This window comes from Natrix helvetica (assembly GCF_964273705.1).
Source record: "Natrix helvetica genome assembly, chromosome: 2".
NCBI classification, from domain to species: domain Eukaryota; kingdom Metazoa; phylum Chordata; class Lepidosauria; order Squamata; family Natricidae; genus Natrix; species Natrix helvetica.
Window position 1 is genome coordinate 175802362 of NC_138552.1, and position 25378 is coordinate 175827739.

A 25378-nucleotide genomic window follows, 5' to 3' on the forward strand; every position below is an offset into this window, starting at 1 on the left:
AATATAATTTTTGTACCAAGCTTTCAGACAAGCAAAGCTCTTAGTAGAAAAAGAAATGTGAGAGAGTAAATTCTGATCTTTGCACAAATATTTTTGTTTTTTTTAAAAAACTTACCTGCCAGGTCTGTGGGTACAAGTCAGAGTTATGGAAATTAAACAAGTGGAAATTTTGCATTTAGATAATTAAATTTCTTTGCCAACAACATTATATTTTCAATTAATAATTTTGCATAAATCTGCTAGGTTTTATTGTTCTTTACTTATCTCTGAAGGGTTGAAGATTCTTACAGGATTGCATCTAATATAGAAATCATCTTCTGGATTTATTTTATTAAATGCCTATGCAGACATGTATAGACATTTTGTGTATGTTCATGTCCTTATGATGCTTCTGCCATTTCTACAGGTGAAATTTAAGTCTAAATTGGGAACCATTCACCTGCTTGGCTCTAGCTCTTCCAAAGTGCTAATTACCTTATGATCACAATTATTGCTCTTAAACTTTTAATAGGTCTTCGAGCAAAAAACAAAAAAACAAAAAACTAAAGTGTTTTTTTAATGTTTCAAAACCCACCTGGATTTGAAACATAAGGATTGTGATATCTGAATAAAAACCTTTATTTATTTGAAAATTGGTTAGAAGAAAATACTAGCTTCTGTTTTAATGCTTACATAAAATTCAATTCATCACTTTAACTTTTAATTAACATGTAAACAATATTTCTTTATATTTAAGGTCATGTGATATATCCAATGGAAAGCTTGGAGATTAAACAGCTGCTTCTTTAGTTGGAAAAATGTTGTCCAGTGCAACAATGATCTCTGCCACCCTATCGCTGTTGCCTCCATTGTTGCTCAAAAACTTCATATTCATAGAAGGAACCCTTCTGCTAGAATCCGAATATATAACTCTATTACAGTGTTTTAAATATTCATGACCTACTGTATAGTTAAGCTGACAAATTTCTGGGAATCAGAAATAGGGAATTATGACATTCCATGTGCCAGTGGATCACAGCTCCCAACAATCCCAGTCCTCGAGAAAGTTGGGAAATGTACTTCAGCATTTATATGGTCACAGGTTCATCACCCTTGCCATAGGGCATTGTAGTAAAAAAAAGGATTCAATTAAGTAGAACATGTCATCTGTGATACTGCTTACAATAATCCCATAAGATGCATCAGAGTAATCCACAAAGCTGATGCCATTTTTTAATATATATATCTGTCTCCTTTAAAATGTCAGATTCGTTGATTTAAACAAAAAAAACCCACCTCATTCAATTTAGGCACCAGCAGTATTGATAATTCATTAAATGACCTTCATAAAATGTTTTTCTAACATGTCATAATACTTGTAGGTATTCTGTTTTCTTCAAAGTACTGTATCAAAGTATCAAAAATATTTTCTTTACTAAGGCAGAAAATTCTAAGCAAAATAAATACAAGCTTAACATTTACACTTCTTTTAAGATTATTAAATCTTGTAGAGTAGCTGTAGAGTATCTACATTTGTAATTTATCTACAAAGAGATTTTTAATTTATGAGTTAAAAAATAATAATATCGATGCTTTTGAACCTTGTGTTGGAGATGACTTCTGAGAATACGGTAAGTAGCCAGAAAACAAATTGATCATAGAACAAATCAACGCAAACTTCCTATTGAAAACAAAAATCACCAAGCTCACATTTTGAGGTCAATAATTTTGGGAAATGTAAGAAAACAGAGAAAAAGAGGACAACCAGCAGCAAAGTGAATAGACTCAAACTGGCAATGGGTACATTATTTGAAGATCTGATGGGCCAGATTGGAGATAGATCGTCCTGGTACCTATATGGTGGTTAAGAATCAATACTGACTTAATGGCACATAATATATTTACAAATGAAAACAAAAATTTAAAATATAGTCCATTTCTGTAGCTGAAATAAAAATGCCATAATCAGAAATTTCAAAGGAGAACTTTAAAAGTATCTTCTTGCCTTCTTTTGTCCTTTAGTAATAATTTAGTACAAGTCTTTTAAAATGCAAACACTGTTCAAAGAATCCGCTTTGCAAAAGGTAGGCTTTTCTCTTCTCTTTGCTATTTCCCATTGAAATAACAAGAAAATGAACAGGAGAGCTACTTAAGTGATATTCATATTAGAGTACCAAACTTTATCAGTAAGAACAAAGAACATTCAGTTTCCACTTTCAAATTTACTTGATAATTCTTGCATGATGTTGTTGCAAGCACATAAAAAATAGCTACAGAAAAAATAACTATGAAAAAATGGACCAGTATATCAAATTAAATAAAATGTATGATCCTGGAAATATTATTCTAGAATACTTGTCAATGGCATGAGTGTCGATTCTCATGCTGCTATATCTCTGGATTTTCCTCCTACTTGAATTTCCTTCTGATCCAAGACCCAACTGGACCATCATTCTGTCTTCTTTGCCTCCATTTTCAGACACATATTGCCCTAATTCATTTACTTCTCCATCACTGTAGCTGCCTTCCATCCCTGTCATTTGCTTTGGCTGTGGGATTGCAGCACCACCAGAAAACTGCAGAGGAAAGAGAAGGAATGACATTCAAATCGACATAACTACATCTATTGGTTAAGGTCAGTTCCTGCCATAATTATACATTACTTTGTTTTAAATTTAAATATTTAGATTATTTAAAAATATTTTATGCATCTATAGTAATATCTTACCAAAGTTACAGAATATTTGAAGGTTAGGGTTGAATTGTGGGATCCTTGGTGCTCTCTGAGCATTGTTGTTTTCTTGCAGAAGTTTTATTACCCGACTAGGATATATCGTCAGTGCTAGAACTCCACTCCTTTCTAGCACTGATGATGTTATCTAGTTGGATAATGAAATGTCTGCAAAGAAACAACCAAGGTCAGAGAGCAACAAGGATTCACATTAATGTCTCAGTTGTTCCCCCCTAGTTCCTTATGAGAGTAACATTTACCTTCTCACATTGCTTCCTTTCTTTTCTCTCTTGCACCGTGGTCAGGTAATTCACTGCAGCATACTCTAATACTGAGAGGAAGACAAACACAAAACTGACCCAGAGGTAAATGTCCACAGCTTTGATGTAGGAAACTCGAGGCATGGAGGCATTGACACCAGTGATGATGGTAGACATGGTCAGTACCGTCGTGATACCTAAGGACATTACAATTTCCAATTGAAGATACTCATTTTTAAATAATGCATTTACTTACTAAAGAGCCAGCTTTTTAAAAAAGAAAAGCACATTTTGATTTAAATAAGTTAGTCTTATTTATACTGATGGCCTGGCATCTTTATTTGTGTTTCTGTCCCTTTTTAGGGTAAACTAAAAGCCTGTTTGTATACACCCTACCCAGTATTGCCCAGACTGATGAATAGATTGCCTTAAAGATAGTTAATTCTGCTTTTGGGGCACAGAACTAGGCTAGGATTGCCATCCTAGCCACACTTTGGTGGCGGAAGTAACATTGTTGAAAACAGCAAGATTTATTTTTGAGTAAATGTTGAAATGGACTCTCACATTTGCAGTCTAAAGCAAACTTAACTCTGATAAAACTCATTGGACTTAGTATTGTTTTCAAATAACAATTAATTTATAATTCCCTCTACATAGTTTTAGTCACTGTGATTATCTGTCCAACTGTGTATCCATATCTCTCTCTTTCTTTCTATCTATCTATCTATCTATCTATCTATCTATCTATCTATCTATCTATCTATCTATCATCTATCTATCTATCTATCTATCTATCTATCTATCTATCTATCATCTATGTCTTTGGTTGTTCGGGTTTTCTCCCGCGTAGAATTGGAAGTATCTTCACGACGTTTCGATGAAGTCTCATTCATCATCTTCAGGCTGCTGCTTCCGGCTTGGTGCTTCTGGCTTGGTGCTTCCAGGAGCAATGTGAGATCTCAGCCGGTTCCTCTTTTTAACTGCCAGTGGGGGTTTGTGCTGATTGGGTGGGAGCTTGGCTGCATTCTGATTGGGTGGAGGTGTATTCTGATTGGTAGGGGGCTTGGCTGTGCTCTGATTGGATGGGAGTTTGGCTGTGCTCTGATTGGATGGGGGCGTGTTCTGTTTGGGTGGGGGCCTGGTTGTGCTTGTGTTAGTCTGAGTTGCAGAGGGATTTGAGCTGGTGAGCTGCGTTGCTGTTGTTTGGCTTCGCGTTTGTGGTCGTGCCACATCTCCGTGGTGGGCATCAGTTTGCTTCATGTATGGATTGGAGGGGTTTAAAGTGGCTAATAATGCAGCTGTGGTCTGGCTTCTGGTTTGTGGTCGGGCTTCTGGTTTGTGGTCATTATCGGTGTGGGTTTGGGCTTGCTTTTTGCGTGGATGTGTGATAGTGACATCCTGTGTGGTTTTCGTGAGTGTGAGTCTGGTATCATTCTTAGTGTTAGGGACTCGTTTGTCAGTGAGGGCGGGTTTCCAAATGGCTGGTAGGCGGGAGGTATCATCTCGTTTATTCATGCTGTATGGTCGTTTTTCTATCTCAATAGCTTCTCTGATTATTCTGTTGTTAAAGTGTTCAATTTTGGCAATAGTTCTGGTCTTTTTAAAGTCTATATCATGTCCTGTGGCTTTGAGGTGTTGGACCAGGGAAGAAGTTGGTTCCTCCTTTCTGACTGAGTTTTTGTGTTCTTCAATGCGTGCCTTTATTCTTCTGTTGGTTTGTCCGATGTATGTGGTGGGGCAGGTGGTGCATGGGATTTCATATACTCCTTGATTTTCTAACTCTATTTTGTCTTTGGGGTTTCTCAGGATGGTGGATATTTTTCGGTTTGTGTAGAATGCTGTCTTGATGTTGTGTTTGTGGAGGATCTTGCTGATTCTGTCTGTGGTGCCTTTTGTGCCTATCTATCTATCTATCTATCTATCTATCTATCTATCTATCTATCTCCATCTATCTATCTGTCATCAGCTCCCATCTGCTTTTTATCTATAAGCTAGCTAAGACTTCCTAGGGGAAGAAGAGGAAATAAAAACATTACAACTGAGTTTACTTGTCAATACACTCTGTCCTAGATTGTAGCTGTTGTAAATAAAAAAGATAGATTCCATGACTTACCTAAGGGAACTCTTGCAGGCACAGCACGGCGGTCTATCCAGAAAGAAACCCAAGACAACATGACCATCAGAGTGGCAGGGAAATAGGTCTGAAGCAAGAAGAAGAAGATATGTCGTCTTAATGTGAAGTTGATGAAGAGACGGTTGTACCAACCTGCAAGAGGAAGAGGGAGAACCAGATCACAATGAAGACTACCAATGATAATAACTACGTAAATAACATGGAACTCTTACAGTATTTATTTTCATAGTACTGTGCTTTAGAATTATCACCAAAAAGGGGCACTTTTCACTTTAAGAATACAAACATGCAAATAATATTTAGAATTCCTGTGGATTCAGTTTAGATATTTTTTTAAAAATTGAGGAAAACAGACAGGTTTACCCAAGTTTAATGAAATCAAATAGTCTGCTGCAAATAGATCTGTTTTTTTCTCCCATCATGAAAGACAAAAAATGTCTCCACATTCTCTATCTCTGTGAAGCAAATGTTGCAATTGGTTTGACACTTCCTGCTGTCAAAATACCCTCACTCACACTGGAACAGGTGGAAAGTGACATTTTGGCAAATAGAAATGCTCTACTCCTACTAAATTCCATTAACAGTTCTATTTGTACGAGAATGACTTCTGTTCCTTCTTCTCTCTAGCCTTTCTATGTGAACATTTTTAGAATTCATAAGACTGAAACATTTCTTCAGACAATAGCAATAGCACCGAGAATTATATACCGCTTCACAGTGCTTTACAGCACTCTCTAGACAGAGTCAGCATATTGCCCCCAACAATCTGGGTTGTCATTTTACCAAGTTATTATATCTTTCAGCACACCACTTTTACGAACTGATGAACAATTACAAAGCCATTCTTGAATGCAACATTAATCTTGCCAAGGAAATATTTTATTTGTGAATATTTAAATCACATAATCTTCTTGGATTATATACCTTAAATATTCTTTCTTAGTAAAACCTGTAAAATAATGTTACAAAAGTCCTTTTTGGCCTGATGGACAATTTGGCAAAAACAGATTCTTGAAAATAAAAGAATGTAAATTCTAGATAATATACTTTCTTTTCAGAAAAGCCTAGAACTTTCTCAGGAATTGAAATCATATGAGTTTCAAAAAATTGGCTAATTAGATAGTTATGGTAGATATTTTTCCTAGAGGTTTTTCTGATCATAATCCAGTAATCTTAACTCTTAAGAGAAAAATTTACAACTTTTAGATGGAGATTAAATGAAGTACTATTACAAAAAAAAAGAATTGTGAAAACTGTAAAAAGAAGTTAAATTATTTTTTAAATTATAATTTGGATTTAATGACTGTCTTGGATGCCAGTGAAGCTGTAATGAGAAATTATTTCATTCAATATAGTCATAAGCTAAACAAAGAAATCCCTAGATACAAAATAATTTTTTAAAAAACAGGAGGATTTACAGAAAGTACAAATAGACTCTGTTATTTTATATCAAATTAAATTCTTACTTCCACAATTATTTGTAATAATTATAAGAGAAATAGAGACCTAACTAAACTATATGAAATAAAAGAACTTTGAATTTGCAGATAAACTAGGGAAATGGTTGGCATATGAACTGACAAAGGAGAGAGAAAAGAAAACAATATTAAAGATCCAGTAAAGCAAGATTGTACTAACACAGTGATGGCTAACCTTTTAGTTGTTGCACGCACACAACCACACCTGTGTACCCCGCCCCCTGCACATGTGAACATGACCTCCGCACTCCCCCTACCCCCTAAGCATGCATCCCTGACCCCCCCACCCCACCCCATTTTGGAGCTAGTAGGCCTCCCTGCAGTCTCCTGGGAGCAAAATTGGGCTGCGGGTGGGGGCGCCGCACTCCCACGCACACCATTTTGGGCCTAGTAGACCTCCCTGCAGCCTCCTGAGAGGAAAAATGGGCCATGGGGGGGGCGCCACATACTCACCCTGAATTCCCCCTCCCCTGCACATGTCCACATGACCCCCGCATATGCATGTGCAATTCTCCCACATGCACCCCGCCCCCTACGCATGCATGGCAGAGACCCGAAAATCAGCTGGTTGCCGAGAGGCACACACGTATGGTGGAGCTGAGCTGGGCAAAGGCTCACATGCTTCCAGAGAGGGCTCTGTGTGCCACCTGTGACACATGTGCCATAGGTTCGCCACCACAGTACTAACAGATAATGTGAGTATTCATTTCAAAAAACAGTCTACCAAAACTTTCACAACCCCAGTAGCAAATTATGAACAAAGTTTGAAACATCAAAAGCTATTTTAAAAAAAGATTAAAAGTGGGAAAGTACCAGGTGTGGATAGGTTGTGAACTCATTATAAATGCTTTGATGATCAACTTTTATACCTCTGTGATGGTGTGATGAATTCCATTTTGCAAGAATCTGCTATGCCAGAATCCTGGAAAGAACCGATATTGCCAAAGGAAGGACAATGTCTCACCACAACGAAGAATTATAGACTGATGTAGTTGCTGAAAAACGGTTATTAAATATTCGCAAGAATATTGGCTGATAAACTAATTTTTTTTACAGGATTTCATTCATGCTGATGAATATAGATTTTTATCCAAAAGATAATTAAGAAATCACATGAGAAATGTATTGGATGTAATACAGCATTTTCTACAGCAAAATGAGAAGCAAGTGGCCTTGATTTTTGCAGATAGAGAGAAAGCTTTTGACAATTTGAATTGGACACTTATGTTTAAAGTTTTGAGAAATATGGACTTTGCATAGCCGGGCAAAAAAACAAGTATCAAATATACTTAAAAACAAGAATCAAAGATACTAAATAAAGGGGGATTACCTGATTTGAATTTGTATTTTGTTGTTTGTTGTTTTCTATGGCTGAAAGATTGGGTGATTGATGAATAAGGGTTTACTGGAGTTAGAAGAACATGATTTGAAATTTGAAATTTGGGTGGTACAGCTATTTATGGTATGATAAAGTTGAGGTTAATATAGATTTTAAAGATAATTTTTCTAGATGCCCCATATTGAGGGCTCGGGTTAGGTATAAAATAAGACTGACTACAAATATTCCTCTATGTGTGTCACCCCAAGAAACCTTTCTTAGAAGAGAAGTGATAGTTACACAAACTTAGTTGACCTATTCTGATTTATTGACTTATTCTGAAATAGAACCTATACTAAACTAAACCTTTCCAGAAAAGAACTGGAAAAGGATGGTTATATTTAACAATAGTTTGCTTATGCTCAGTTGATAGAATTTTATGAATGAATAATCTGAAGTTGAAGTGGATTTATATACTAACCCTGACCATGACCATGTTATGCTAAGATGTATTATTGAAAATGAATATAGAAGATAATTACATCAAAGAATGTATGATTAAATGAGCAAACAACTTTGGATATAACATAATGCTTGATCAATGCAAGCATATGTGGAGTAAAGATTGAAATTTACATTGAATTATAACTTGAAAGAGATTTTTTATGAGATAATGTATGGTTGAAATTTAATACCTGATGAATTTTAAAATATGTATAATGTTGTGTATAACATACATCTGCCTGTTTAAGTAGAGATGGCATGGGGGGGTGTTGCTGCCGGTTTGGCGCACAAAAAATGTGGCACGCGTGTGCATTTGGATCTAAAAATGTCTGAGCATGTGTAAAACGTTAAAAAGAGAAAAATACATTTCTGCAATGAAAATTGTTCTGCATATGCACAGAACCGAAAATCAAGATGGCGGTGCCATAGGAGAACCGTTCAGGGACGTGGCAGGCCTGGGTTGCTACTGGTTCCAGCAATCCAGACCGCCAAGTTATTACTTATTCGGCCAAAACGTTCCAAACCAGTAGGAACCCACCTCTGGTGTCACTCTTTCTGGGGGTGATAGGAGAACACCTGCAGGGGGTGAAGATCCCAAAGAGGTCTGGCCAGATGGAGTGGGTATTCGTAACAGACAGATAGGCCTTCTTCCTCCCCCTGCTACAAATCCAATGAACACCAAGTTATAACACTGCAGATAGAGATGTGCAATTCAAGCCTGCGTTTGGAATTTACCTGCTGAGCTTTCGTAGGAAAGAAAAAGAATTAATTCCCATTGTAAAAGTATGAAGAAATATCCTTTGCGATCCAAGCAAACTTACCTGTGCTGCTATAAAAAGCAAGTTTGGTGGTGGTGTGGAACTCTTGTATAAGGAACTGAGATAATGATATTCTATCATCTGTTTTCAAGGATTCGTTCCCATTCTTCCAGTACAGCATGAGATCATCTTCAGTATAAGCATCTACAGAGGAAGGAAATATTTATGGCAATGAATCCAGGTAACATACAGCACAGACCTCAATCCAGTCCTCAGCAGCCTGGTACCCATAGAGTAATGTCTTATATTTCAACTTTCAATCTATTTTATATACATCATAATTTAGTTTTTGTTATTACGAACATGCTAGCAGTTCTTCCCAATGCAATTGTAGTCCAGTCAACACTCTTAATGATGAGGAGCAAGTTATACCCCTCCAATATCATTGACAGCGGCATAACAAAAAGCTGGAAACATTTCCTAAATGTGAAATTGCACAGCTACCACTGAAATTGGACAGCTACCATTGGACAGCTACCACAGTTGGTCAGTTTTATGTGAAATAGCTAACTCAGTCTAGACACAGATCCTTAGGGACTAAGAAGAAGGAGGCTGAATCTGCAAACAACATCAGTTACAGTATTAGAACATCTTCGGGAAAATAACATGCAACCCTACTTAGAAGTCAGTTTTAAGAAATCAATGTGTGGTTTTTAAGTACTTGTTTACTTACAGCTTTCAATTTCCAGAGAACATGTCTGTGTGTCAAGGGGAAAACGACTGAAATCCATGTTACACATTGCTGTTACAGTGACCCTAAGAACACAGAAAGTATATTTAATGTGTTGAAATGAGAAATGGGAGAAGAGGAATAACGCAGGTTAGATTCACATTCCATTTTTAACAAGTTTTAATGGGGTGCTGCATAATAAAATGCCATTCTGTTCATGCTTAATTATAGTAATTTCCATTACTATATTTTCCATATTTTCAATAAGATGTATACCCAGAACTGCAATATCCACAGTAGTAGTATAAATATTGAATAAACTCAGATTAAGTAATGGAACTTGCTCCTGAGTAAAGATATGCTGTTTACAGGGCAGAGGTGTAGCATGGATGAGATGTGCCAATATGCACAGTGGCACCACATTTGAACCAGATGATCTTCAAAGGCAGACACATTTAGAACACATGGTAATAATCTGCTTTAGATTATTACATTCACGCTAAGGTATGAGTGACCATGAACAATGTTTCCAATATAGAGGAAGCAACTGGCTCACAAAGTGAAAATGCAAAAGCCTTTCCAGCCACAACTACTAATTAATCTTTAAAAAGGAGTCACGAGTCCAGGAGGATCCCTGGACTGCATAACAATTCTCTTCATAAGACTGCAACATCGTTCATAACCAAGGATATGGAAAAACATGGGCCCTTGAAATCCACAGCCACCCCGTCTTGAGAAAGAACATCCACAGCATCATTTGATTGGCCTGAGGGATCTAGAGCTCTACCTCACCCTATGCCGTCAGGCGATCTCATCTATAGCACTTTATTTAAAATTTTTTTAATTAAGAATTATAATTATATAAATAAAAACTAGTGGAAACTACAAAAAATTCAAAGAATAAAAATAAAAGATAGAGTGCAGAAAAAAGAAAAAGAGAATATAAAAAATAGGGGGGGAGAGAATATAAGGAGAAAAGAAATATTTAAAGAACTCCCCCTTCAACACAACAAATAGAAATAATTTAACAACTTATCATCTTCCAATAAGGTATAACGCTCCTCATCTCTTACCTATAAACAAATCCTTAAAACCTTGTCATCCAGTCCTGGACAGCAAAGTCCATTAATGGTTACCAGAAATAACAATATCAATTTTAACTATGATCAAATAAACCACTTTTATATTCCTTCCCTTTATATTTAACAATCTTGATCCTTAGTTCCTTCAAATAATGTCCCATAACTTGATTTGATTTCCTTTTTCCTTTGTTCCTTTTTACAAAGTCTTCCAACGCTTCAACAGACCTGCTTTGTAAATCCAATGTAGGAAAATTATCCAAGTCACTCTTCTGGTTTGTTATTTGTATGTCCCTTTTGAGTATTAAAACATCAGCTGGTTTCATTCATACAGCTAGTATATTGTCTTTTTCTGGAACATTCTTGTAGCCAGTCTTTTTTAAATCCAATTCAAATTTCAGTCTTGTCCAGTAGAACTTGATCCTTTTCCATAACTTTATTTACACTTACTCTATGATGGCAGATATTCTTAAAATTAACTTCTGAGTCCACTGTTCATGAATACCTTTCTATATGTCAAATATTAAAGAATTTTGCTCCATGCTGTGTTAGTAAGCCACATTTAAGTGTTTTCCTTTAATTATAATCAGTAATTGCTTCTGATGCATCCCATTTTATCAGTATTTTTAAATTTATAACAGCAGCAATTTGAAGGATAATTTTTAATAAATTAATTTGATTATAATTTTTTTGATTGTTGTAATCTATCAACAGTAACTGAGAGTCAGTTAGCATACAAGTTTAAATTATGATTATATACACAAGAATGTGAAATCACACTTGTCATTTCTTTAGTTGATGTTGGTCTTTGTATACATTGAGTTCTTCCCAAGAGTCTAGGATGTTGTAATGTATCAGTGTAGTAAATGTGCCGATTCAAGAGATATGGCCTTTTGTAACCGATGGATGGAAATTTTGTCAATGAGCGTATTTTCTAAATGACATGCAAGATATATTGATATGGCATCCAATGTGCCAATAACCATTGGGACTACCACTACTGGTTTATGCCATAAATGTTGAGCTTCACTTTTCAGATCTTGATAGTTTATGATATTCTCAGTTCTTTGGCTTCTATTCCATTATCCCCTGATCTTGCCACATCAATTATCTATATTTTCTTCCTTTCAACCATAGTTAAATCTAGTGTCTTATGTACCAAGATTTTATCAGTTTGAATTCAGAAATCCCACATTATTTTAACTAGCTCATTTTTTACCTTTTCAACTAGATGTTCCCACCAATTTTCTTTACTGACAGATGATAATTTTAACAGATGTTCCACTGAATCATTTTGCTACTATGTCATTGTTTATTATCAATGTGTTTAATCTTCTTGCATGAGCTGAGTATATGATCTACTTTTTTTTCTGCTTCTTTGACCAATTATTATTATGATTACATCTTACCTCAAGCTGTAAAGTACTTGCCCATCTGGTTGTACTCGAAGCATGACATTATCTGTTGTTGTGTCATGGATAAAGGAACGCTTTGAATGGACAAAGAACATGTCAGGCACCCAGATCTTTTTCACAAGTCTGCCATCAAAGGTCATACTTTGGTTATTGGTACTTGGAAATGACAATCTTTCATCTTTCCAGTAATGTCTCAGGTAAAGCGTCATGGTGAAATCCTAATTAAGATTTTTTAAAAATGGAAGAAAGACATCTTCACTGTCAATCTTACCTTTTCTCCCATAAATATTATTTAATCACATGTGGCAAATACTAAAAATACAAAAAACCTAAGTGTTTAAGCAATTAATGGAGTAAACAGAAAAAAAGATTTAAAAATTCTCATCTACCTTAAAATGAGAAAAATTCTCTTAAAATATTTGATTGAATGGTAATTATTTGTAATTTTAAAAAAACATAAAAACTAAAACAGAAGCCACTTTGATAATGCAGGTTTCAACATCTGCATTATCTTACATTAACCCTACAATAAATACATCCCCTGTATGGAAGCAGAATTAGTGCTCCTAAGTGACACTTAGCAGCTCCTAGGAAGTTCTGGTGGGAATTCCCCTGATTATAAAAGTGCTCAAAGGAGTATAATACTTACGAATGTTTTCTATTATGTTCAGGTTCAGCCAACGTTTATGAGTAGCATTTGAATGGCATTGCAAAAAGCATTAGGTTCAAACAAAACCTAAGTTGGATTCCATTTTAGTTATATTTATTGAAAATTAAATATTGTTGATACAACTATTATCCAGCCATGTTTATAATAATTAACCTCTTCTTTGCTATTAATAATTACAATTGCATGAAACTTTAGGGAGTTGCATAAAGCTTTAGGGTGATACTGGAGCATCTAAGTGCATACTTCTGGGTCCAATATTGCTAACTTTATATTGAATTTCATGAGCATTTATGGGACTGGGATAAATTTATGATACAGGAGACCCTATCTGAATTACTTTTGTAAATGTACATATGAATGTGCAAAAATAACTCCTTGAGTACTCTAGACAATGCTGATCTCAATAAATGTCTTAAGAGTCCAGGGAATCCGGGGGTATATTCATAAACAACAAAATGAATAATATTCTAACTATCCATTTGCATTTTGAATCATAAAATGGATACTTACCATATCAACCTCTGAAATGCTGTCCAGACTTTCAACTTGTACATCAACTCCAACAGGAATTGAAGGGCCTGGATAAACATAGAGGATATTTATGTCAACCATTAGGATAGATATTCAAAAAGAAAAAAAAGCAGTGCCTTTTTATTTTTACAGAATTTTGAAGGTCTTTCACTCACAGTTTGAGACTCTTGATGGAAAACATAATTAGGAACCAAAACCAATAACATCAAAAATAGATATCACAGGACAGGTAGTTGTTAATTAACTACCGCTTGTGCAGCAATTATTTCTGAAATGCTTTTATTTATTGGATTTTATCCAGTGGTGCAATTCAGCTGGTTCTATCCAGTTCGGGTGAACTGGTAGCGGTGTGGTGGGAAACTCCGCCCACCCGCCCGGACATCATCACATTCCATTTTTTACGCTCTGCGCATGTGTGGAAGGCATGTGCTCACATTTGCGAACCAATAGCAAAGGTAAGTTGATTTCATCCCGGATTTTATCCCACCGTTTTTACTTTAGAAATAAATAATACTTTTGTTTCTATTTTCTCCACAACAATAGATCTGTGAGACAGGTTGGACTGAAAGAGAGTGACTGGCCCAAAATGACTCAGCTGGCTTTCATGTCTTAGGCGAGGCTAGAACTCACGGTCTCCTATCACCCCACAGATCACAATCTAGATACTTGGCTACTGGAAGACACTTATGACAGTTGCAGTATTTCGTGGTCAGGTAATGGCCATTTGTGATCTTCCTTGCGGATTTCACAAAGTCAGTGGGGAAGCTGGCAAGGAAAAATCACAAGATGTTCCTGTAAATCACTCACACTACTGCAGCTTTTTTCCCTGAGAGGTCTGGCTAAGGAGTGCATGCATGTCCTCAGTACAATTTAATATCATCAGTATTCAATAATAGCAATTAGGGTTGGAATTGAGGTTGATAAGCAATGTCACAAATAACAGTGTCACATGACCATGTTGCTTGTTGATGTCAGGTCTAGTAGTCCCAGTTGCTGTTATTCAGTGAGGACTCCATGTGAATTTAAATGAGGACCTCATGTGACCAAAACTTCAAACTTACTGCTTGCTTTCCCATTGATTTTGCTTGCGAGGACCAGCAAGAAATTTCAGAAATTGCAATCATGACAGTTCACTGTGACATCGTAATCATTAGCGGGGCACCAAGCACCTGGATCATGAACAGATGACCTCAGAACATTTCAATGATCAGAACTCTAAGGACTGGTCGTAAGTCCTTTTCATTCAGTGCTGTTATAACTTTGAATAGTCACTGAATGAATGGTTGGGGATTATTAGTAGTATACTAATCATTTTTAACTCCATGCTGGGAAATGGCCTCACCCAATGTCTTCAGGTAGATGTTAAACATTTCCCCAAAATCCCTGCCATACCACCCTCATATTAATACCACCCAGTTTTTGCAGCTTAACAACAGGCAGAAATTCCATTAGTAAATTTCTCAGTAGCAGGATGCAGTGAGCAAAACAACTAATCCAACATTTCTGTCTGTCCTGCAACTAATAGCAATCGTTGTACCCCTAAAGACTGCAATTTAAAGTATATCAAGGACACCAGGTTGAAAAAGGATGCATCCAAGATACAATAATCTCTTCCAAAATTGATTGGGGAAAAAACCTACAATCTGAAAAACTACATCAGGAAAAAGCTGTCCCCTATTTAAGCAAACATTTACTGTACATTTCATAGAATACAGTGATTCTCCCTATTCATTTTCGTGCAAAATCAATGCAATGTTTTTTCAAGAAGCAATGAAGGAAAAAATGTAATATCAGGAGAACCTCCATCATACCTCCAAAGCCTGGCCGCATGCTGAAGTCATGGTCATCTATTTTGAGAAGTTGTTCTGACTTTATCAGTGGTGATTTGGTGATATCGGGACTTCGTTTAAGTATAGGGCTACATGGCAGGGAGACAACAAATACAACAAATTATTCCTTAGTGTAGGAGTTGGGGCCCCAAGAAATCAGCACATATCAGAAGGGTAGGAATATGTTTTTCATATTTATGCTGATGAACAATATCCATAAATATTCATAAATGAGGATTTTCTGCAGATTCTGTGATAGAGTCCCTGAGTTTACTGAAAAGACTGGGTGTATCAGATAATTCTTTAATATGTGTGAGCCACATGTGGGTAAGTGATAAAAATGAAATCATGGTAAATGAGATACCAAACAATAGCACGTGAGAGACAGGAACAAATGGCATTTGTAAATACTTTCTAAGGTAATTTTGCAACAATTTGATTAAGGGAAACTATTAAAGAACTATTGCATAATATAAAATCTAACTGTAGTAAAAAAAAAAGATTTGAATGTTTTAAGAACTCAACAGAGCTGGGAGTATAGTAGCCAAGTACTACAAAAGTCAAGTATCTGAGGGCACTCCAAGTACTTAGAACAGGGGTATCAAACTTGTGTTGTCACGGCAGCATCATGTGATTACTCCCCCTCCTTTACTAAACTGGGCATGCGTGTGGCCAGTGCGTGACACCTGAAGACTCCAGAGGGCTAAAACCAGCCCTAAGAGCAAACTGGAAGTCTGTTCCTGAATTTCTGGTTTGCCCGTAGGGCTGGTTTTTTGCGCTCCGGAGGCTTCAGGGAAGCCTCCGGAGGGCGAAAAATGGCCTCAAAAGAAGGCCGAAGTCAGCTGGCCAGCACGCGCATGTGTGCCATAGGTTTGCCATCATGGGCCTAGGAGCTTCAGGGAAGCCTCCGGAGGGCGAAAAATGGCCTCAAAAGAAGGCCGAAGTCAGCTGGCCAGCACGCGCATGTGTGCCATAGGTTTGCCATCACAGGCCTAGGAGCTTCAGGGAAGCCTCCGGAGGGCGAAAAATGGCCTCAAAAGAAGGCCGAAGTCAGCTGGCCAGCACGCGCATGTGTGCCATAGGTTCGCCATCACGGGCCTAGGAGCTTCCCAATATGTTAGTTCTCCATCTCCTGAATTAGCACAGTTGTGAAATCAATCCATATTTTAAATTTTTATTCTAATAAGGAAAATAGTTCATCCCATGAAGGGGTTAGAAAACTGGGAACCTCCAAATGTTAACAACTAATGTGAGTTGGAGAACAACATCTGAAGGACACAGACCCATTCTCTTGTTTGAGAATGGCCGACCAGGTCTTAGAGGAAGAATGAAATGGAACTCTCCCATCAGATGCTGCAGGAATATAATTTACTAAGTTTTGAAATTAGTAAAATAACACATGTAGTATTGCCACCTAACAAAACCCATCTCATTCCCTCCAATCAAACTGTCAAATCCAGAATTTAAAATAGCAAAACCATTCTACCAGTTTCTTTTTTATATGTGGGGATAAGAAAGGAAAGAACCTATAAGAATTTCAATTTTCAATTTATCACAATTTTAGTTGCATACCTGCCTTGCTTGTGTGTTGCTCCATGTGTTTCTCTTCTCTGTCTTTGTGGCTGGCTATAAAACCAAAAGGAACAACAACAACAGTAACACAATTTTTAGAAACTTTCATAAAACTGAATGTATGCTTTAAACCTAATCAACATGTCAAGGCAAGAGACAAAGCATAGTTTATGAATCAACCCCAGTGTAATTTAAGCCCAAGCAAGGACAGACTTGGCAGTATCAAATGTGTACAACATTCCAAGCCTTGTAAACTGGAGGTAATTAATTCCCCAAGGTGGTTATTTGGGCATATCCTAGGTATAAAGGACATTTGTAATATTTTGTTTGTGAATCAAGGATCCAATTTGGGACTGCTGCTGCTGAGATGCATGTGCAAAACAACCAAATCTTGGTTGTTGTTTTTTCTAATGAAAATGACATTATTCAAGATTGGGGAAAGGATAACTGAGTCCATTTATGAACTCCTGTACTCAACCATAATTCATAACTTGCAAACGCTATGTCAATAGCACGACTGACAAACAAAACACAATCTGGTCACTCTGGGGAACTCTAGGAAAACTTTGTAATTTACTACCAGATTGCTCCTCTTGTTATATGAACCTGAAAGCCTACGTCAGGATGGCCTTGATCTAGATCAGTGGTTCGCAACCTTCCCAATGCTGTGACCCTTTAATGCAGTTTTTCATGTTGTGGTGATCCCCAACCATAAAATTGGTGTCTCGGTTCCTAAGACCATCAAAAATATGTGTTTTCTCATGGTTTTAGGCGACCCCTGTGAAAGGGTCATTCGACCCCCCAAAGGGGTCCCGACCCACAGATTGAGAACCACTGATCTAGATCTTTCCCGTTGCTGCTCACCAATTACCTAAAAGGTAGAAAGCATACGTATTTTTAGAAAGTAGGGGACATGAACTCAGAGGTGAACATCTGAATCCTTCCCACCACTCAGACCCAATATGTGTTTTGCATAGTAATAATGACACCCTGCATAACTCTGCTTATCCCCATCTCCCCCACAACAAAAGTCACATTCTAAGTTTCATTATACTATGGCTATTAACTTGATTACAAGTTTTGCAGGCCACTTTGAGGGATAGTTAACACTGATGCTGAATTCTTGAGTCTGTCTGTCTGTCTGTCTGTCTGTCTGTCTGTCTGTCTGTCTGTCTGTCTGTCTATCTATCTATCTATCTATCTATCTATCTATCTATCTATCTATCTATCTATCTATCTATCTATCTATCTTTAACACCACTGATAATGCTACTACCCAAAAAGTGACTTTGACTATGTATCAGAATGGTCGCACAATTGGCAACTCCAAAACTCATCTAACAAATGCTCTGTCCTACACATTGACAACAAAAATCAAAACATCAAATACAAGCTGGGCAGATATGACCTAGTAGACAACCCTCACTCTGTCAAGGACCTAGGAGTACACATCTCAAATGATCTAAGCCCCAGAGCTCACTGTAACAGCATTGCCAAAAAGGCATTAAGAGTTGTTAACCTAATTTTGCGATGCTTCTTCTCCGGTAACATTGTACTGCTAACTAGGGCATACAAAACCTTTGCCAGAGCAATTCTCGAATACAGCTCCACACTGTATATCAGACATTAAAACAATTGAGTAGGTTCCGAAGAATTTCACAAGAAGAGTACTCCACTCCTCTGCTCGTAATAGAATTCCTTATGCCACCAGGCTTGAAAATTTGGGCTCGGACAACCTGGAACTACGCTGCCTACAGTCTGACCTAAGCATAGTACACAAAATTGTACAACGTCCTACCTGTCAACGACTTCTTCATCTTCACCCTTAATAATACTTGGGCAAATAATAGATACAAATTCAAGGTAAACTGCTCTAAATCAGATTGCAGAAAATATGACTTCAGCAACAGAGTGGTTAATACCTGGAATGCTCTACCTGACTCCGTTGTTACATCCTATAACCCCCACAGCTTCCACATTAAACTGTCTACCGTGGACCTCACCCGATTCCTAAGAGGTCCGTAAAGAGGGCGTGCATAAGCGCACCAGAATGCCTTCCCTCCCTGTCCTACTGTCCCCATTTATTTGTACTCATTTCTCTTGTTCATGTCCATGTTTATACTTATACCTGTTATTTTGTACGTTTGTGCAAGATAAAATTTAAAAAATCTTATCTATCTCTATCTATCTATGTATCCATCCATCCATCCATCCATCCATCCATCCATCCATCGATTTAACTTGTGATATCAATTCCCATATTGTATTTCGAACTTTCCTAGTTTTCCATTGATGGTTCACTATTAATCTGGATTAGATGGCTCAGCTGGTATAGCAAAGATTCTACTCTTGCTAATAGAAGATGGGGGTGACTTTTGAGGATCAACTTCTTGGATCCTCCAAAAATCTATGTGGGGAATTGAGAGAATCTTAAGATTGCAAAAAATGCCAGCTGCAGAGAGGCAGGGATTTAGTGAAAATTGGATCTCCTTTTCATACTCCTCTGCTCGATCATGGAAGAGAAGATACGAATCCAAATCTTCCTCATCACTGGATTGCATATCCCACCTTTCATTTGGTTTATCACATCAAATCCATTGCATTGGTTTTAAAACATCAAATAATGTTTTATTTTAGTGCCAGCCCCATTCATTTTGATTTCCTGTTGGCCTTCAACACATCCTTCAAGGAGTAAGGACCTAAAAAACTTCATTCTCTATATCCCATAGGAAGGGCCTTTTCAAGAGGAAAGGAATCGGTAGATGCAAAATGCCAAGGATGTTTGGGCAGTGTCCTCCGCCCAAACATCCTTGGCATTTTGCATCTACCGGTTCCTTTCCTCTTGAAAAGGCTCTTCCTATGGGATATAGAGGCAGCAAGAAGGAAAAGATCATCGATATTCATTCTTCCATTGCTTATGGTAGATTATTGAGCTCATTGTATGAAAACCAAAGGGCTTAGACAATAGTAGTTTAGTAGAAATGACAGCTGGATGTGAAGGGGAGGATGAAAACAGATAATAAAATGAGAGATATAAATAGATGAAATCTGGGTCATAGTAGGATTCCCATGGCAGCAGAGGAAAGAAGTGTATCTGCTTTGTGGCAGCAGGAAATTCTGTTTCTTCCCCTCCCACCCACCCCTCAATATCCCACCCCATCCTTCAATTCCCTCTCTTTGGCAAACTTGGTCAGCCTGTATGTAGGGAACAAGGAAACACTTCGGTCCCCAAGTTCTTCTTTCAGCAGTTTGTGCCAAGCCCTTAACTCACTTTTATAACAGGCTCTCTTGCAGTTTTCCCATAACAAAATTAGCCGATCGAAAGTAGCTCTGATTCTGACTAGGAATTTGAGAAGCGCTGCTATAAAATGAAGGCTAAAAATTATGTTGGTTATGCTAAATGTCTGAATCTGCTTACAAAGGGTATACATGTTTATACCCCATAAAGAATATTTGTAGCTTAGGGTTGAAACGAGGGGTCCTTGTTGCTCTCTCAGCTTGGTTGTTTCCTTCCAGACATTTTATTACCCGAACTAGATAACGTGATCAGTGTTAGTGGGAGTGGGGTTTGCTCTCATTTTATACTCTAGTGATTTGCCCAGTCGGTGTTAGTAGGAGTGGTTTTGGAAGTTATTTGGTTGGGCTGTTCACTATTAGCTTGTTTGAATATAAAAGGAGAGCAAAAGCCAATCCTTGCTAGCACTGATGCTGTTACCTAGTTTGGGTAATGAAACATTTGCAAGAAAACATCCAAGCTCAGACAGCACCAAGGACCCCACATTTTTAAGCATTTTAGAATGCCAGTTTGAAGATAAAATTTATGTTATGTAATTTATGAGTGCTTGCTGGGACAATGATTTCCACCTAATGAAAATAAAACATGAAAGTACTGATACATTCATGAGTTTCTCTGGGCAACAAAATAAAGATTTTTTGCCACTGCCTTCTTGGATTTTTCCCCACTTTCCTAATCTAGTCTATCATCCAGAAATACCTTAGTGGCTTCCATTCCAGGTATTAATCAGACTAATCTTTCCTAACTTCTGAACTCACAGAAGGTCAATGATATGTTGCTCTAAGATCTTGGCTTAATAAGGAACCTACAATTAACTATAATTCTCAGTGTCATCTAGTTTGGAAAACATGGTTCACAGCATGGGGGAGCGAGATATTCAAGCAATCTTAAACCATAGTTTAATATCATGGTTTGCACTAAAGCTAGCTCATAGTTTTGATTGAAAAGGGCAAACTATGACTAAGTGAAAGCTTTCAGGTGTGCTTGCTATTTTCAAGAGAAGATTCAGGACTTGCAAGCTTATCCATATCTCAGAAGATGAGGAGGAGGAAAAATACATTTTACGTATATCCTGCCTTACAGCTGACACAAAATCTCATTAATTCTTAGTATGAAAGTGGTCTTAAGGACAAAAGACAAGCTATTCAGTGCCAGTATGCAGTTCCATTAAAGTCCAATTACATGCGAATCCTCTTTTGAAATGCAGCTTGCAGAATGCAGGTTGAAGGAATGTTCTGCACCAGTAAGAAAGTAAGATTATAAGTAAAAAAGAAAAGATTAGTTGAGACAGGTAAGGCTCTTTGCCTCCATATTCCAAACTACTTTCATCTCCCCCATTCCTTTTTCTGCCTTTTAATTTGCCTTCCCCCTAACCTTTATAAACAGTGCTAAGAGGCAAACAGCCATTCAGGCATCTGTGCAGAATGACTATAACAGAAGAAAACTTTACAGGCATAGCTGAAGGATCCACCCCTGGCTTAAATGTATTTATTATTTCAATGGCTGAAATGAGTCACTGGCCATATGGACAGAGATCCAGTCTTGGGAAGGAAGCAGCCTCACAATGATTCTGAAGAGGCATTGACCAATGGAGGCTTATGAACTCAGAAGATTAGGGACCTAAAATATAGAAAAATCTCTGCTTCCTGAGTCCAGACACCGTTTATACATTGATATACTATACTCTAACCATCAGAGCCAGTATAAAACCACTCTGTATCAATGATTGCAGTGTTTCTCAACCTTGGCAACTTTAAGACCTGAGGACTTTAACTCCCAGAATTCCTCTGCCAACTTGGCTGGCTGGAGAATTCTGGGAGTTGAAGTCCAAATGTCTTTAAGTTGCCAAGGTTAAGAAACACTGATACAGGATCACTGATTGGGTGATGCTATGAGACCACATATAAGAAAATAAGCTAAGCACCAGACAAGGCCATCTGTCCCAGAACATGTGTTTCCATAGCATGGGCCAATCCAAACATCCTGGGGTGATTTGTTCATTCTTAGAAGTGAATTTCCTGGAGATGAGGTTGATGACTACTTTCTGACCCTGATTTTCAGCCAGCAGAGTATTGGCATTTCTATACCCCTGGGAGCTTCATTTTTGCAGGGTGTGCAGTTTTAAATAGAAATAAATGTTAATTCCCATGACAAAACAATGCTGACAATTAAGACATCTTAATTGCCAGGGCTGGTTTAAAGAATTTGGAGGCCCAATGTAACACGAAGTTTGGAATCCCTCCCCCTCCCAAACCTAGATTAATATTACATAAGAATTCCCGAAAATTGAGATGCTGAAATATTTAAACTGGAATATTCACAGTATCTGAACAAAAAACTGAATATGTGTCTTAAAGAAACATAGGTTGCACAAGTCACCACACTACAAAATACACCTTAGGAGAATAGCCTCATTGGCCAAGATCGAGCAATATTATTTTGTAAGAAGACTTGGTTCCCTGAAAGCCTTCTTAGATTGATAAATATCTTGCCTAACATGGAGCTGCGTTAGCTGATAGATAGGGTAGCCTGCTTGAAAACCTCATTGGCCTCAGGTAAACACTCTGCTCTCAGGTACATAATGATGGACACAGGAAGGCATATCTGTACCTTCAGGCACCTATAGAATAGAATAGAACACAACAGAATAGAATAACAGAGTTGGAAGGGACCATGGAAGTCTTCTAGTCCAACCCCCTGTTTAGGCAGGAAACCCTACACCACTTCAGACAAATGGTTATCCAACATCTTCTTTAAAATGTCCAGTGTTGGGGCATTCACAACTTCTGGAGGCAAGTTGTTCCACTGATTAATTATTCTAACGGTCAGGAATTTTCTCCTTAGTTCTAAGTTGCTTCTCTCCTTGATTAGTTTCCACCCATTGCTTCTTGTTCTACCCTCAGGTGCTTTGGAGAATAGCTTGACTCCTTCTTGTGGCAACCCCTGAGATATTGGAGCGCTGCTATCATGTCTCCTCTAGTCCTTCTTTTCATTAAACTAGTCATACCCAGTTCCTGCAACCGTTCTTCATATGTTTTAGTGTCCAGTCCCCTAATCATCTTTGTTGTTCTTCTCTGCACTCTTTCTAGAGTCTCCGCATCTTTTCTACATCATGGCGACCAGAACTGAATGCAGTATTCCAAGTGTGGCCTTACCAAGGCATTATAAAGTGGTATTAACACTTCACGAGATCTTGATTCTATCCCTCTGTTGATGCAGCCTAGAACTGTGTTGGCTTTTTTGGCAGCTGCTGCACACTGCCGGCTCACAGCTTGCTTCAACCTGCTACTCCTCAGCCTACAGCTACATACACTGCACTCCCCTTAAATTGGCCTTTCTATTTCCATGAGCATTTTCAGGAACAGCTTAAAAATTAAGTGATAAAGATCCCGAAGAACTTATTTTGCCAGCTTCTTTACAGTCATCTTCAGTTCACTTTTGCTTTTAAGAACTTGATTTGGCAGGCAGTACTCTCCAGACAGATGAGTCCCAACCTGGCATCTCCAAGATATGGCAGATGACACTTCACAGAATTCCCAGCCAGCACCTGGTTGTTGTTGCTTTAGTATAATACAGTTGGAGATATATTATACTAAGTTGGAAGAGGCTGTTTTAGGATAATGTGAAAAGTTTCCAAAGTCAGGAGATGGAGGGTATATTTCTTTAAAATAACATTTCATGTTGAATTTCACTTCATAAAATAATGTTTCTTCAAAACGTCAGGAGGAAACAAACCCTCTACTGATTCCTATTTTGAACTGACTCAGACAAATAAAAAAAATCAGGAACTTCAACAACAATCCCTTGGTGCTTTTTTACATGGCAGGTAGCTTATTCCTTGTTCCCTTTAAGTAGAATTCTTCAGGGAGACTGTGTTGGATGCAAAATTCTGAGAGGACAGGAAGGGGGAAGGGGGTTATCTTTCTGAAACTTCCTGAAGTTAACTTATCTAAAAATTCAAGCAATTAATGCTAATACATTCACTACACTAAATCTCTTTGCACAAACAAAATTTTGATCTGCCTAAAGAAAAATACTAAATTGGAAAATTCACAGTAAATGTCCTTTTAATTAAAATAATTTCCAAGTATAATGGACACCTTATAGCACATAAAGATGGTACAAATTCTATAGTTCCACAGAGTTTAGTAGAGTTTGCCTTGTAATTAACACAATCTTATTTACTATATTTCTTATAGTTTTTATGGCAATATTATGAACCATAATATTTGACATACTGAACTCATGCAAAATGGAACCCCTTGGTTTTTACTAAGATCCTCAACAGAAAATTGATATTAAAAACTCAAGGAAACAATATGTCCTTGGTAGAAAAAGAAGCAAATCTAGATCAGGAATATAGAAGTAATTTGTTCAAATCTTTTAAAATTCAAATTATGTTATAATTTTAATATATTCTATGATAATGAAATGTTAAATAATTGTAATAAATTATACATTATATAATTCATATAATTCATCTTATATATGTATAAGTTGTCTGGATGTCATGGATATTTGACGCAAGAGACATTTTCACTTGGTGTGAGTGTTAATGGATTGAAAAATGTATTCAAAATATTAAACTGACAGAAAAAAGGTGCGTTAGTTTCTCATTTAGTCTAATTTTTTCTAATTGCATCAAATTAAATGGTTGATTTGTTGCTATCTAATAATCTCTCCTGATTTCCTTCCTCATACTGTTCATGTGAAATTAAACTGATTTATATTTATTTAGTGTGTTGATTATAAACTCGTCACATCAAAAAGGGACATACTTTTACAATAAATAGTTTAGTACAAACAAGAGATAGATGTTTGGATGTCTTAAATCTGGGCTGTATATTCTCTTGAAAACTGCATCACTTTTCATCTTTGGGGTTTTCACTCACCTGCCCTTTTTATAGACTTCATGGATTTCTTTTCCATTAGCTTTGCATTCTCCAAATAAAACCCATCCACAAAACAGCAAGAAGACGCTTGCTTGCATTTTATAAATCATCAACATAATAGCTGTTGTTCTTGCATCCAGAATTATTCCACAAAATAAACAGAAGAAGAAGAAAGCAAAATGAAGGTTCGTTTTATCTTTTTA

At 37.2% G+C, this 25378-nt stretch overlaps 2 protein-coding genes across 4 annotated transcripts in view; one reads left to right on the top strand and one right to left on the bottom strand.

The window, feature by feature from the left end:
* Positions 1–7926, top strand: part of PM20D2 (peptidase M20 domain containing 2) — a 39296-nt gene extending 31370 nt beyond the window's left edge. Inside the window, exons 9-11 of one of the 3 annotated variants that reach the window (XR_014174781.1) lie at positions 2459–2614; positions 3016–3148; positions 5102–7926. The gene's annotated coding sequence lies outside the window, so the exon portion shown is untranslated. The remainder of the gene's footprint in view (positions 1–2458; positions 2615–3015; positions 3149–5101) is intronic. The other 2 variants (XR_014174783.1, XR_014174782.1) reach the window with 2 other exon arrangements.
* Positions 1–25249, bottom strand: LOC309388468 (gamma-aminobutyric acid receptor subunit rho-1). Its single transcript, XM_081945807.1, has 10 exons — positions 25176–25249; positions 16989–17042; positions 15399–15505; positions 13567–13634; positions 12381–12604; positions 9896–9978; positions 9226–9366; positions 5084–5236; positions 2971–3167; positions 1–2555 (listed from the first exon to the last, which is right to left on the bottom strand). Exons 3-10 carry the CDS (start codon positions 15415–15417, stop codon positions 2265–2267), a joined length of 1176 nt encoding a protein of 391 aa, XP_081801933.1. The 5' UTR covers positions 15418–15505; positions 16989–17042; positions 25176–25249; the 3' UTR covers positions 1–2264.
* Positions 25250–25378: the final 129 nt, after the last annotated feature.

What these genes read in the sequence shown, in the direction of transcription:
- LOC309388468 (XM_081945807.1), bottom strand. An exon ending in GCATTTCAGAGGTTGATATG is followed by an intron (nt 12,605 to 13,566) that starts GTAAGTATCCAT and finishes AATCTTAATTAG; the next exon opens with GATTTCACCATGACGCTTTA. An exon ending in AAAGGAAGCAATGTGAGAAG is followed by an intron (nt 2,556 to 2,970) that starts GTAAATGTTACT and finishes TTTCCTCTGCAG; the next exon opens with TTTTCTGGTGGTGCTGCAAT.